This window comes from Primulina huaijiensis, chromosome 10 (assembly GCF_012295235.1).
Source record: "Primulina huaijiensis isolate GDHJ02 chromosome 10, ASM1229523v2, whole genome shotgun sequence".
NCBI lineage: Eukaryota > Viridiplantae > Streptophyta > Magnoliopsida > Lamiales > Gesneriaceae > Primulina > Primulina huaijiensis.
Window position 1 is genome coordinate 16094502 of NC_133315.1, and position 15550 is coordinate 16110051.

Here is a 15550-nt window from a genome sequence, read left to right on the forward strand (position 1 = left end):
CGGATAAATAATTCTCACAAGTCATAACCAATCTTAACTGTCATCTCTAGAATACATTTTCCTAATTCAAAATCACCCAACTCTCCACAAGTCCTAATAACAGAAGTAAAGGTAATCTCGTTAGGCAAAACCCCAGATCGAAGCATTTTCTTGTACAGCTTCATTGCTTGAAAACTCAGCCTATTTTGAACAAATCCACTGATTGCTGCAGTCCATGAAAACAAATTCAGAAACGGGTTTCTCACAGAATACGACATTGCTTCAGTAATCCCGATATCAACGCAGTCCAGGAGACCTCATTTCTCTATGGCTTTTCATCTAACAACCGGTACGCTTCACTAATATTACCCACCCGAGATTCTTAATGATCAAGCGCAGTTATGAACGACTAAAGTGAACCGATTAAACTCTTCAACATTCGGCCAATTTCGAGTAATTTTCTCGAGTCTAAATACATGATCAGTAACTTTACGGCAATGTATTTTCACGACGCGAGGCCCATTTTGATTAAGTGGCAGTGGAGGGCATTTCCATGATTGATTAACCTCTCGTATGTCAAATGCTGCAGCTGAGAAATGCATTTGCTAACGTAGGTTTAGAGGGTTTTTCCTGTTTTCAAAAGACCTGTCATGCTCAAGATAGGTGGGTTATATTTACTCCATGTTCAGATGGTAGCAATGCAAAATTATGATTTGTCTACACCCACAACTCTGCATGCATCTCCCCATGTCTGAATATGTCTGAAAATCAACCCAGATAATTTTCTCTCATCCCCTCGAGTTTCTTTGGATCGACATAATTGAAGTTATGAATTTCAGATCTATAATTTCAAATTCCTATAACTAAATTCAATTGTTAGTTAATAAAAATAGGAAGAGTTATTTTGGAAATATTTTGTATTTAAACTCATCCATTGAATAAAGATGACAGCAAAGAAATTTCCCAAGCAATTATGGCCTGTTCTCACCGGAAGTACTTTGTTCTTTAATCTTAGGCTTTGACTGGGAACAATCAAAAACTCATCATATTATATTACGCATTACAAAACTTTGGTCTGCCACGTTTTTTCACAATATAGAAGGACCAGTATTGTACCACAGAAAATTTTACCTTCTTACGAGCTCACAATATGCCATCACGAATTTAAATGCACCCCTAGCGAGTAATATTTCGCCTTCTCAACTTTCTGAGCCACCGGCAAATACTAATTATACAACCGGCATTTTCCTGTTCCAGCACAAACCCGGCACTCTTCTGCGACACCAGCAACATGGCTCAAGCAATGGCTTATTCTGTCATTTAAGACATCCTGTAATATATAGAGGTCTCATAAGGCCATTATACTGAAAATATAACCTGTCGTCAGGTGGTATAAGAGAAAATGCAAGCAAAAGGACACAAATGTGGAGCTGAACATGGCAAAAAAATCCTTTCGTGCAAAGATTTTATGCATTCTGTCACATTCTAGTTGCCAGCTTGGATTAGAAAATTCACACTCGGTGAAGTACTAGATACAATATAATTCAACCAAATAATTGTACACAAACAAGAAAAAACCGAGAATCCTACCACAAGCAGTTCGTGGAGACCAAGTGGAGCAGTAACGATGTATGATACCCCTGGATGCTCCTTTGCAGCTTCCGCCGTTAGAGATGGAATATCCTGACAAATCCCATAGTCAGGTTCAACTCTCGGTTCCAATACATATGATATGATGGTATCAAGAACCAGTATGTAGTTACCCTGTTCCAGTGCCTTCCAGGAGACAAGAAAAATGGACTCACTATAACACGTTTCGCTCCTTGTTGAACACATAAATCAAAGGCATCTTTGATAGACGGCTCAGCAAGTTCCTAATTTGTAGAAGAATAAAAATTATTAGGAATCGAAACGCAAAGTTTTACTTCCATCATTCATTCAATAAATTCTTTTGCTGCAGCTTACAATGTAAATAGGCTGTTGTTCGCTTAAATAAGTATCAATGAAATAAAATAATACCATGTGAGCAGGCTCCACGATTGGATATTTGGTTCTCTCTCTGAATATATCCACGAACTCATCTGTAAAAAAGAAATAAAGTTAAATTAAATTATTAACATAATCTACTTCCAATAAACAATGAGTAAATAAACCAGGCTAAAAAATGATTAAAGTGCGCATTTCCCTCTCATGTCTCCAGAAGTTGTTACACGCTAAAAAATTAAACATAAAAGGCAATTTTACTCGAAACTGAATAACGACTATAACCCCACATCCAACCTTCAAAAAAACCAGTCTTATAGAGCTAACTGTTGAAACAATACCTGGGATTTGAATGGACCTTTCCTCTCAATTCAAGAGACATGTTCGTTATGGAGCACGGTTACCTCAAGGGAAAGGGCCTCAGAAACTTTTGATGCATTATTATTCACTGCTTATTTTGGTTGATATGGCTGGAGCGCAATAACAGAGTTTTCAACGACATAGAAGAGTCTTCAGAGAATTTGTGGGAGATAATTAAACTCAGAGTCGCGAGATGGACACTAATCATACCCTCGTTTCAGCACTTACTATTAGCAGATCTTGTAAGGGATTGGTATTTTATTTGTTCTTGACTTGCTCCTAAATTTAATTTCTCGTCGTGGATCGTGGATCGCTCATCCACTACGCATTGTAAACTTTTGATATTTAGTATTAATAAAATAGTTTCTTATCAAAAAAACTGTTGAAACAACACCAATCTCTAAATCAAAAGGTATACTAAATAATCATGTAAAAAATTGTCTTCATTACAAAGTCTCTAAACTGTTAATTCCCAACAACGATCGATCCCATGTGCTTCATCTTCATATCCCAATATGACACAAATACACATGATTTCTCACTTCATGATGGCATAATTGGTTTTCACTTTTGGCTTCAAACAAAGACAATGCATTTGGGATAGACCAAACTTTATACATCAAAATATATTCCAAAGTTGTTCGGTAATTATTCTCCCATAAAAAAGGATAATAATCTAAATTGCTAACTCAGATTCACAACCAACAGTACTAAATGACGAAGAAAAATAAAGAAGAAGCTTACTTAGCATAAGATTGGATTCATCACGACGCGAGCCATGATCAACAATTATCACTCCATCACCTTCAGCAACCCCATTCAGCGCCTTCCTGAAGCCACCATTTGCAGTGGCCAAACATAATCCCGACCGTAATTTCTCTCTTTTCAATGGATTTAAAAAACCACGAATTGCCCTAATCGGGCCTCCCCCAATTTCACTATTTCCGCATTTAGTTTTGTAGAAACTGGAGATTAGAGTATGAACGTAGCAGACGTCTGAAGTTTCCTAACAGTGTGGCAGTGCAAAACAAATTAAAAATCGAAGAAAGAGTAGTGAAATTACCTCGGGAAAACGAGCGCAGGAGCTGCTGCTGCTTCCATTGTCAATTTTCCAGGCCCCCTTTCAAGAATTTCGTTGAATTTATAGACCAAATTTCAAAATAAAAAATTCAAAAAAGCGCGAATTTAGGGCCCCAAACATTTGAGTTGAGTGAAAACTAGTTGAGAGATCTTCGTGATTCAAAAACTTGGGAATCTGGGAAGCGCAAAGCTGAAAAATACCGCAATCAAAGCAAAGAATCTGTAGTGATTACTGAACATTTTGAAAGGCACAACGAAACGAAACGAAACGAAACAGTTGAGCAAAAGGTAAGGTAAGATTTTTGTGTTCTAAATATTTTCTATAAATTTCAAATTAGGACAAACTTATCTCTACTATCTCTATTATTTTATTAAAGTTTTGATGCTCATCAAAACTGCTTGGCGGACACCAAGTTTTTTTTTTTTTTTTAACACTTTTGCCCTCCTTCTTCACCTCGATAATATTTTTCTCTCTCAAAATCACTCCACGTCTCCAACAAAACAGGTCCACACACCTGCTTTGCACGATTCTCTCATATTCTTGCTTTACCTTCAGAAATTACGCTTCTCTAACACAAACTCTGCACTATTCTCTCAGATATTGTTGCTTTACCTTCATAGATTCCGCTTCACTCTTTCATATCTTCTCTGTCGAATATACCTGAGAAAAAAAAAACAGAGTGGCCGATCTCGATCTTCATTGTTATCGCATTTTTGCATAATTAGCTCTCTGTATGCACGATCACCTTTACCATCTGGGAAATTTTCTGATCATTGAAAAGATTTGTAATTGTCGTGTTTTGAGATTTTTATGGAAAATTTAGGGAAATGGGACTGGATCTTGACTTATTTAAAAAAAAGATCCACAAGTCAATTTACATAAATGTCCTTTTGTTTAAGTGTAAATACATCATTAACTTCGACGGGTCAATTAAAAAAGTAGGAGTGAGACAAAAAGAATTTAAAAAAAAAAAGGACTCTGATTTTTTTAAAAAAAAACAAGGAATTGACTTTTGATTATTATATTAACTGTAATTAAAATTTTCAACTTAATTAATTCTCCACCCAGAAGAGTTGGTCGACCAAGTATTAAAGGTCGACCAAGATTAATTTTCTTGGTCGACAAAAATTTTGTTGGTCGACCAAGAATTCTTCTTAGTCGACCCATAATTACATGTGTGTCACGCTTGTTTTTTTTATATTAATTTTTGTTTATTCTAATTATCTTATTCTTTTAGTTTTTGTTGAAATCGAAAATAAAAAATATCAATACAATGTCCAATAATTAAAAGATCAATAAACATATTACAAGAACTCAGATACAAAAACAATCATTGGGTCGACCAAAAATGGTCGACCAATTTAAATATTTGGTAGACCCAAGCAAAAGATTTGGTCGACCTTGCTTGAGTCGACCAAGCAATTTGGGCCCAAATAGCTTGGTCTACCCATGGTTGACCACCCCAAAGCAATTTGGTAGACCAAATTTAAATTGCTTGATGCTTGGGTCGACCAAAGCAATTTGGGACCCAAGCAACACCAAAATTTTGGTCGACCCAAAGGCAAAGCAACAACGGTTGACCTCAAAACAACAAGATCTACTGTATTGATCCAGCTAAATATGTGATTCATATGGTAAAACATGTAATATTATATAACATATTTTTGAAATTGTGATTCATATGTTAAAACATGTAACATAGTTGTGAAATTGTGATTCATATGTTAAAACAACATGTAACATAGTTGGTTGTGAAATTGTGATTCACATGTTAAAACATATAACATAGTTGTGAAATTGTGATTTATATGTTAAAACATATAACATAATTGTGAAATTGTGGCTCATATGTCAAAACACATGTAACATAGTTGTGAAATTGTGGCTCATATGTCATAACATGTAATATTATAGAACATACTTTTGAAATTATGTGATTCATATATTAAAACTTGTAACATAGTTGATTGTGAAATTGTGATTCATATTTTAAAACAACATGTAACATAGTTGGTTGTGGAATTGTGATTCACATGTTAAAACATATAACATAATTTTGAAATTGTGGCTCATATGTCATAACATGTAACATAATCATGTAACACTATATAATATACTTGTCAAATTATGTGATTCATATGTTAAAAACATGCAACATTGATCAAAATTATGTAATTATCCGTCAAAATTAAGTAATTATCGGTCATATTTGTCAAATCTATGGATTAATGTGTTAGAAAAATGATCGACCCAAAAGCAACCTTGGTCAACCTAGAAACAAAATGGGTCGACCTAGAGATCAACAGGGTCGACCTAGAAATCATCATGGTCTACCCAGAATCAACCCAGAAATCACCCCGGTCAACCAAAAAACTGACCAACAACAAAATTTCACCATAAATACTTAAATCGAAATTAAAAAATTAATACAATGTCCAATCAAATACAAAAACAAGCACTGAATCAACTCAAACTTAATCGATGTTAGGTAGACCAAAATTTTAGGTAAAGTCTACCCAACATTTTGCTTCAGTCGACCAAAGTATTATCTGGGTCGACCAAAGATCCAAAAGATCTTTGGTCGACCATTTGGATCTTTGATGACCAAAGATCCACTTTGGATATTTTTGGTCGACCAAATGTTGGTCTACCCATTTTTGGGTAGACCAAAGTGGTTTGCTCGACCAAATGTTTGGTCTACCCAAAGTTTTGTCTTTTCGATCCAAGCAAAAGACCATAATTTTGTCGACCCAAGCAAAATTCTGCTTGGTCGACCAAGACTCGGGTCTACCCAAAATTTGGTCGACTTTTTTCTTTTTCAAGTGAGTCGAAGAAACAGAAACAATAAATCGAAATAAATGTTTATATTATCAGATTTTTGTAAATCATTTGTCCGATTGAGTTTGTTTAGATTGAATGGATCTGCGTCGAAAATTGTCGGGAAAGGAAATGCGATCGGAAAAGAAATGGAAGGAGGTCGACGGAAGAGAAATCTAGTTTGGAGTCGACTGAATGAGATGGATGAAATTAATATTAAAAATTTAAATTAATGATATATTTACACTTAAACATAGGGATATTTATCTAAATTGACTTGTGAATCCTTTTTTTAAAATAAATCAGAACCGAATCCTTTTTCCCTAAATTTCCCTTCAGGGGACTTCAAACTAGGTTTTTCTTCCGTCGATCTCCTTTCATTTCCTTTCCGACGATGATTCTCAATGTAAATCGTCTTTTTCTTCCCATCAATTCTCGATACAGATCCTTTCAATCTAAGCAAACTCAATCGAACAAATGGCTTATTAAAGTTTATTTCGATTTATTTCTTCCGTTTCTTCGACTCGCTTGAATAAGAAAGAGTCGATCTACAAGCCGTAGACCAAAATTTTGATCTACCCAATATTTTATTTGAGTCGACCAAGATTTGATCAAGGTTTGGTCGACCAAGCTTTTGCTCTACCCTTGGTCTACCTAAAAATTTGGTCTACCCATTTTAGGTAGACCAAGGGTAGAGCAAAAGCTTGGTCTACCCACAAGCTTTGGTCGACCAAAAATGGGTAGACCAAGCCCACCAAGCTTTTGGTTATACCCACAAAGCTTGGTCGACCAAGCCTTGGCTGGGTCGACCAAGCTTTGGTCGACCAAAGTTTTTGTTTGGGTAGACCTAAAATTTAGTCTATCCAACATTGACCCAGTTTGGGTCGATTCAGTGCTTGTTGATCAGTTTTTGGGTCGATTATGATGATTTTTGGGTCGATCAAGTTACTTATGGGTCGACTTTGTTGATATTTGGGTCGACCATGCTAATCTCTGGGTCGACCCATGTGATTTTGGATCGATCAAGATTGCTTTTGGGTTGACCATTTTTCTAACATATGAATCCATATATTTGACAAATATGACCGATAATTACTTAATTTTGACGTATAATTACACAATTTTGACCAATGTTGCATATTTTTAATATATGAATCACATAATTTCACAAGTATGTTCTATAATGTTACATGATTATGTTACATGTTATGACATATGAGTCACTTACATGTGTTTTGACATATGAGCCACAATTTCACAATTATGTTATATGTTTTAACATATGAATCACAATTTCAAAACCATGTTACATGTTTTAACATATTAATCATAATTTCACAATTATGTTATATGTTTAACATACGAATCATAATTTCACAAATTTTACAATTATCTTATATGTTTTAACATATGAAGTTTTAACATATGAATCACAATTTCACAACTATGCTACATTATTTAACATATGAATCACATATGAATCACAATTTCACAACCAACTATGTTACATGTTGTTTTAACATATGAATCACAATTTCACAACTATGCTACATGTTTTAACATATGAATCACAATTTCACAACCAACTATGTAACATGTTGTTTTAATATATGAATAACAATTTCACAACTATGTTACATGTTTTAACATATAAATCACAATTTCACAAGTATGTTATATAATATTACATGTTTTAACATATGAATCACATATTTAGCTGGGTCGACACAAAGTAGACCTTGTTGATTTTGGGTCGACCTTGTTGCTTTGCTTTTGGGTCGAGCCAAAGGTATATTCTGCAAAATTCAACAAAAATTAAGAGAATAAGATAATTAGAATAGACAAAAATTAATAATAATAATAATAATAATAATAAAATCTGACATAATTATGGATTTTTCTTGGTCAACCAAAATTAGTTGACCAAAAAAATTTCTTCTTGGTTTGGTCGACCAAGATTGAAATAATAATAATAAAAAAAAACAAACCTCACATAATTATGGATTCTTCTTGGTCAACCAAAATTAATTGACCAAGAAGAATTTCTTCTTGGTTTGGTCGACCAAGAATTCATCTTGGTCGACCAACAAAATTTTGGTCGACCAACAAAATTAATCTTGGTCGACCAACTTAATTTTGGTCGACCAATTCTTCTGGGTGGACTCTTATTTTTTCTGAAAGTAGATTTTTGGTCGATTAAATTGATTTTGGGTCGACAGATATCGATTTGGGAAAAAAAAAAGTAGATAACTCGTAAATTTTAATTGGGGAAAGATGTGAGTCGACCGAGAAGAAAAAAAAAGAGGAGAATTAATTAAGTTAAAGAGTCTAATTGCAGTTAATGTAATAATCAAAAGTCAACTTCTTGTTTCTTAAAAAAAAAGTCAGAGTCCTTGTTTTTTAAATACTTTCTCTCTCACTCCTACTTTTTTAACTGGCCCCGAGTTTAGGTACCTTGATTTTGCATGCATCTCTTTTTTCTGTAAAAAATTATGTTTTAAGTGTATCTGCACGACATTTTAATTGAAATTTTTGTCAACTGTGGCGTTTCAACTTCTTTATGGGCTCCGTCCTTATTTTGGTTCTAGGTATCCATGTTTTTTTAAAGAGGAAAGCGTTTTATTTTATTGGGTTTTGTGATAACATCAGCTACGCTAGAATTGTATATGTGACATTAAAGCTGGAGGCTATTCATTTTGTTTACTGAGGATGGTGAATTTTCTCATTTGATATAATATATTCCACAAGAGGACATCCAGGGATCCGAAGTAGGAATATATTATATCTATTCTAACTCCTTTAGCCAGAGAACATAAGGCGCAATCGGACTCATCGTCGACCGAAATTTTCATCCTGAAGGCCAACAATCCAGTTAAGAATCGGCTATACATGTTTGATTTTGTTTGTGATGGCTTCTTTGTGCGTGCTTTGTGGTTTCTTGGTTGTCCTCGGAGCAGTTATTGAGGAAAATTACAAGGATTTGATGCGTTTTATGCTAAGGAGGATGACCACCATCTGATTCCTTGCCTCTGCCACTGAGACTTGTGATATGATGTGCTGACTAAAGAAATCTGAATTTCTTTTTGGAATAATAGATGAATTTAAAATACTACTTTCTTCACGGGCATATGTAACCGAGTGTTGTTCAGATATGACCTTTTAGATTAAGTTATCTATCCCGTTGATTTCATTTATAGTTTCTGATAATTTATTCCAGGCCTTCGCAGTGTGAGTTGGAATGATTCTGTTTGGGAAATTTGAGAAATTGTTAATAGAATGTTGAACTCATCGAGAGAAATAATGCCCGTCCATGAATCAAGTAGCTCAAGTCACGTTTACACCGCTAAAGGCGTGACTAATTCGTGAGCTGCAAAGGTTTTGAATGCCAATGTGCTAAAAACTTAGTTATTCATGCACTTTTGTGTTGTATCTTTGTTGGTTGGTTTTATCTATTTCAATTTAATTGTTATTTTGCAGTGGATTTAGGAAATGAGGAAGCGGTGGAAAGCTAATTATCAACTTTACGGCACTATCCTTCCTCTTATCACGCTTCCACCACCCTGCAACATTTCCATCATACAAACCAGTTTCTTATCTTATCTGTAAGCATCAGTTTCCTTTCTCACGCTTTTATTTTTGTTTTAACATAATATCTGCTTCTCAAATTGTGCCAATACGTCAATGCTGGTAATGTTCTATGACAAAATATGAATTGTAATGTTTTTAATCTATTGAGTATTTGCTTCAATTCTGATTTGCATTGCTCTTTGCTATTTATGTTGGTTATTGTTTTTCAAAAATTAATCTTTTCAATACAAAAATTCTAAAATTGTTTCAATTTTCTGAAGGGTGACAAAAAATGAATACTCTGTGGTTTTTTCCCTCGTTATTTATATGATATGGTTTGTGATTATTTTAGCGAGTTGCTATACATGATTACTTATTGTTCGAATAAATGTCTGAATAGTCCCGCAAAAATTGATTGAAACATCAAATTTAAAATATAAATCTTTGCCTTCATTGAATACATTTTAATTTTAACATGGATAAAAGAAGAAAAAAAATAGCCAAGTAGAAGATTTTATCATCCGAAACTTGAAAACAAACTCATCTCTATTGCAATTTTCCGATTCTAATTATTACTCTTCCTCATTCAATTTGTTTTATATGCTTTAATATATTATATACAGTTTCTGCAGTTTGTATGGCGACAACATGACATAGAAAATGATATTTATTGCAATATGAAAAACGTAAAATGTGAGTTCAGGTGCGTGCTATAGTTATGCTTCTCCTCATCTAATGTGCGGCACCAAGTTTTCTGAACTTTATCGGACACATTTGCATCTTTACTTATCGGGCATATTTGAATCTTTGTTGCTTATGTATTTAAATCTGAAGATTCATACATGGTGAACACAAATGATGGAGGCAGGAATCCGACCAATAGTGTCCATAAATAGCTAACGCCGCTGGCTTTTAAAATTCTTTGAATTGCAGTTTTAAACTTGATCTTAATATGAATTTACAAAATTATTATTTCCATTGTTTCTACTTAATTTGTTGATTTCTATTTCAACTAAAGCAAAACATAGTTTGTCTATTCCGTAAATGATTTAATTCTGCTACTATTGCTATAATTTGTATTCTTCATTTTTGTCAATTGATTTACTTACAATATTTTGGTTTTTTGGCAAATAAAAGGAGTTTGCCAATTTATATTTTATTTGCAATGTATTTAGCAAAATTTTAGCAGTCGTTTACATTTTGTTATTTCAATTCAATTTTTTTATAGAACACTTTAATAGATTGTTCTATTTATTTTTTATGTTTATGTTGTCCTTGGGTATGATTCTATAAAATGAATATTTTCTTATTAGACTAGAACAGATAGTGTTTAACTTATGCTTAAAATGCATAAAGATAAATACAGCTTTAATTGTTTTTTTTTATCAATTTATTAGCTGATATGATATTACGGCTTCAAAAGAATATTATTTTTTATGATCAAAACCTATATCATGTAAAGTAACAAATTGAGTTTGCAAGATTTATTTAAACTTTGGAATTCACTGCCATTTGGTGAGAACAATGATTGTTAAATAATTTTTAAACATTTTAAAAATTTTTAGAGATATTTAATCAAGAATTTGGAATATTCTATAAAAATATATCGATAATCAAAATAAATTTTCATAAATTTATAAAAATTCAAGTGATATTCAACTTTAACTTTTACAATATCTATAAAAATCTAGAAGTATTCAAATTTTCAATATATTTTTTCATAACTTCATAGAATCTTTTAACATATAAATACTAAAGCTTAATATACAATTATAAATTGTCAAAATTTGTCTTTGGTTTAACCCAAAGATTTGGATGGATTATTAAAACTTTTAACTCATAAGTAAGCTCTTTCTTTCTCTCTCATCTCTCGTCACTTCTCTTCTTATCTTTCTATCATCTATCTCTATCAATTTCTCTAATTTTCAAAATATATATAGAATTTAATAATTTTTATTTTAATATTATAAGAAATTTTTAATTTTAAAATTGATTTTGTGATTTTTAATTTAAGATTTATTCAAATAAATATAATATTCATAATAAGAAAAAATGATTCAAAAAAATAACGTCACTTAATTCTTAATAGTTGTTACATGACAAAATAAAATAAAAATTAAGATTTTAAGCTATAATCCATATGATATATATTATTCGAACACAATGTTACAGATTAATATAATGATGTATTTTTAAAAATTTAGAAACATACATACAAACCCATATATATATATGTAAAAATTAAATGATTTAACTTTTAAAAAAGTAAATTTATTTACTAATATAAATTTTAAAAAATATATAAAATTGAATATATTATCTATGTCAATTAATTATTAATTTAAAAATTAATAAAAAATAATAAGTTATAGTTAGGTATAAAATCTATCAAATTCTATAAACTTTTTTACAAAAATCTTACAAAAAAGTCTACAATAATCCACTTAAATCTGTTTGTAAATATGTAAGATTATATAAAAATCAATAAAAATATGTCAAATCCACCAAAAGTTTATCATTTAAAAAGTCAATAAAACTCATCAAAATTTTAGATTAAATACAACCCACTTAAATCTTTATATTCGCTAAGCTTAAAAGGATTAATGCGATGTCATGAACAATCATTGTTCTCACCAGAGTAACATTAAAATATGGTGCTTGTAATGTTGTTTGAATTGTCGTCATTTTCGCTCGTCATAAAATTTTATAAAACGATAAGCATTTGTATCTATCATATCAATGTCACGTATTCAATTACCAAGAACATCGGAAAACAAATTTTTGGAGAGTAACAATTAGGTATGCTTAACGGATCGGAACTGATCCATTAAGCTAGGAACCAGGTCCTTACAATCCAGTCGTATAAGAGCCATAACTTATCATGCATTGGGATTCTCACCCATATCCAGTTGAATCTTTAAAGTACCAAAAACATATACAACAATCATGTCAAGAAGCGGTAGAAACAAAATAACAGTGCTTGACCGAAACTTTAAAAAACCGAAATAATACAAAAGTTATTTTAGAACAAGCTCACTTAACTTAGATCTGAATGAAAAACGTGAAGGACGATTTTTTTTTCCGCTACGATTTTCGAATCATCCTTAGATCTAGACTGCAACAGAGCTCCGACATTAGGCAAAACTGAGAAAGCAAATCTCGAAATTCTTGAGAGAACTAGGGAGCAACTTTAAAAAATTTGGAGGTATTTTCTGGTGTAATTCTTGAATGGTAGGCTTCTCCTATTTATAGTGGTGACTGTTATTCTGATCGTGTATTATATTCGTGTTTAAACTTTTGAATTAAATCTTGAATATGAAATAATTTATCCTCTCTTTTCCTTTTGCTATGCCTGGAAATTATTCAAATCTTGAATATGAAATAATTTATCCTCTCTTATCCTCTTGCTAGGCGTGGAAATTGGAATTCCATGTCTATTTTTTCCGCATCTTGTAGAGATCTTTTGTTCTGCTGTACAACTTAATCATTTCTCTTAAATTTCAAAATTTTCCCTTATTTATTTTCAAATTTGTTGGTCATTTATCCTTAAAATATGACTCTTCATTTTTTTTGGTAGGCAAGACTTTTGAATTTCCTATTCATGCATTTCTTTATCATGTAGACTTTCATGTATCTTCTTGACCTGCTTCCATTTTAAGAAATTATATACATACATATACTTGAAAATTTCGAAATCTAAGACTGTATTATCCTCTTACTTGACCTCTTTTTAAATTATCATGTGTGTATCAACCTTTTATCTCAAATTTGGTAGGAGACTTTTGAACCAGAAAAGATTACAGCATGAAGTGGTGTTGAATCTGCTGATTCGAGTAAATATTCTAAATCTGTTTGAACCTCAATTACAACCAAAAAAAGGTACCATGTTTTCTTGAAATTCTCGAGGCTGGTGTACAGTGAGAAATTTTTGATGTGAAATTAGTAATATATATACAGATTCGGTTGTGGTTTTCATCTCTTGGGGGAAATTTAAAGAAAAAATTCCTATTTTCAACATTTTTTTCAAGGTATTTTTAGCTTTAACTCATTGTCATACATATTCTTCGTACTTACGTTTGTTTTTGCATCTGTTTTGCTGCTTCTGCTGCTATCATCTAACCTTACAAAAAATAACTCTATTTCGCATTGGCCAAAGAATATAATGCCTTGGTCTTCAAATTTAATAAATCAAATTTGATAAATGAAGCATTCTTCGATTTGATTATTACTGTTATTATTTTTAACAGGTTTCTAAAATACAAAAACTGCAAAAATATAAAATTTGATGTTATCATTCTTCATAATTTTATAAAACATTTGAAAATAAAAGTTGATTAGATGAAAACTAATTAGTTTTTATCAAAATTAGCTGAGCATCTCTCTTATAAACCTAAAAGATTATACAGAACAGAACACCATAAATTTCCAGTACAATTCAAATTATCAGCTTAAATAAATTCTAACCAAATTTCTTAAAAAAAATATGATTTCTATGTATTTTTGAAGAAGAATACTTTAATTCAAAGGCTACTAAAAATTTTATATTATATTATATTAAATTATATGTAAAAACACAAACTTTGACAGGAAAATCCAATATATGCATGCAGGTTACTTCAAAATTAACAAAGAGGAAATATAATACTTAGAAGCGAAATATAACCTGGATGGAATACACAAAGCAAGTAAGCGCAGCGATAGTTATATCACAAATGTTCTTTAACAACAAACAAACAGAGACACAAACAAAACAAACACAGACATTTCTGAATCATCAATATTATTACCACTACTTCACGGTTCAAGCAGGCCGACCTGCAGGTGCACCGACAGCCGCACCCGATTCTCTTCCTTCTCGCCCTACTCCTTCCTGACCTTTAGCCTTGATTGTTTCTCCTACTTGCCTCGTTTTCTCTCCCACTTGAGCTGTAGCTTCCTGCACGCGCCGCTTTGCATAGTCCTGCGGATCCCGGCCGGTGGCCTGCCTGAATGAATTCAAGACCCATGAGAGAGACGAGAGTCCCGTAAGCCCGAACGCCCCGGATGTCAAGAACGCGGTCACGGCCCCGGCGATGAGGATGGCGGCGGGGACGAGAACTGGGCTGAATATGAGAAAGACCGGGGTGGCGAAGGCGAGGCCGATCAGAGAGCCGGCGAGTGTGATTCCCGCGAGGGCGAGGAGGGTCCCGCTGACTGGAAGGAGGGTGACTATGGCGACTATCTGGGAGGCGGAGGGGCCCTTTTGTGGGAGGATGTTCTTGAGGCCGCCTTCGTAGCGGTACTGCTGCTGCTGCGGGTGTAGTTGGAGCTGCTGCCGATCACGCTCCCGATCCCGATCCGCCATGAGAAACGAAGAACTGAACGAAGGGGGTGCGGAATTAATGAATGAGTGAATGGATGGAGCTAGGTGAGGATGATCAGTTGGATTTATGGAAGAAGGGGAAGTGAAACGTGTTGAGCTGAGGGCTTGCATGGATTACATGTCGCGTGATACGTTGCCATCCCTGAGTTTCTTTTTCTTCACATGCCGTGGTTTTGGTTCAACTTTTTTTGGCATTTTCCAAACACGGTAAACTTAATTATTATTAAAAAAAAGGCAAACTTTCAATAACTCCTTACATCCCTTCTAAACTTTATCTTTACTCCATATCCCTTTATTTCTTTGTTTTAGTTCCCTAATGTTTTAAAATTTTCAAGAATACCCTTATCCTCTTATTTTAGTAATTGATTTTTCTTTTTAAACATAAAGGCTCATCATGCTTC

At 33.0% G+C, this 15550-nt stretch overlaps 2 protein-coding genes and 1 pseudogene across 4 annotated transcripts; all 3 read right to left on the reverse strand.

Annotated features, from left to right (window-relative positions):
• Positions 1-14: 14 nt before the first annotated feature.
• Positions 15-1136, reverse strand: LOC140985941 (pentatricopeptide repeat-containing protein At2g37320-like; annotated as a pseudogene).
• Positions 254-3690, reverse strand: LOC140987019 (sirohydrochlorin ferrochelatase, chloroplastic-like). Of its 3 annotated transcripts, XR_012177033.1 has the most exons (7): positions 3386-3690; positions 3067-3260; positions 1999-2060; positions 1743-1853; positions 1570-1662; positions 1111-1309; positions 254-624 (listed from the first exon to the last, which is right to left on the reverse strand). XR_012177033.1 is itself a non-coding variant. In XM_073455445.1 (6 exons), exons 1-6 carry the CDS (start codon positions 3421-3423, stop codon positions 1205-1207), a joined length of 495 nt encoding a protein of 164 aa, XP_073311546.1. In that variant the 5' UTR covers positions 3424-3690; the 3' UTR covers positions 1003-1204. The 3 variants fall into 3 exon arrangements, 2 of the variants coding, with proteins under 2 accessions (XP_073311546.1, XP_073311545.1); XM_073455445.1 differs by lacking the exon at positions 254-624 and having other exon boundaries at positions 1003-1309; positions 3067-3152; XM_073455444.1 differs by lacking the exon at positions 254-624 and having other exon boundaries at positions 1003-1309.
• Positions 3691-14374: 10684 nt separating this feature from the next.
• Positions 14375-15190, reverse strand: LOC140986901 (oleosin H1-like). The gene has a single exon (XM_073455301.1). It carries the CDS (start codon positions 15129-15131, stop codon positions 14589-14591), a length of 543 nt encoding a protein of 180 aa, XP_073311402.1. The 5' UTR covers positions 15132-15190; the 3' UTR covers positions 14375-14588.
• Positions 15191-15550: the final 360 nt, after the last annotated feature.

Coding starts and splice junctions, on each gene's coding strand:
- LOC140987019 (XM_073455444.1), bottom strand. CDS start 3,423: ATGGAAGCAGCAGCAGCTCCTGCGCTCGTTTTCCCGAG. Junction 3,261..3,385: donor CCTGCGCTCGTTTTCCCGAG/GTAATTTCACTA, acceptor ATGCGGAAATAG/TGAAATTGGGGGAGGCCCGA. Junction 1,310..1,569: donor GTCTCCACGAACTGCTTGTG/GTAGGATTCTCG, acceptor TATATATTACAG/GATGTCTTAAATGACAGAAT.
- LOC140986901 (XM_073455301.1), bottom strand. CDS start 15,131: ATGGCGGATCGGGATCGGGAGCGTGATCGGCAGCAGCTCCAACTACAC.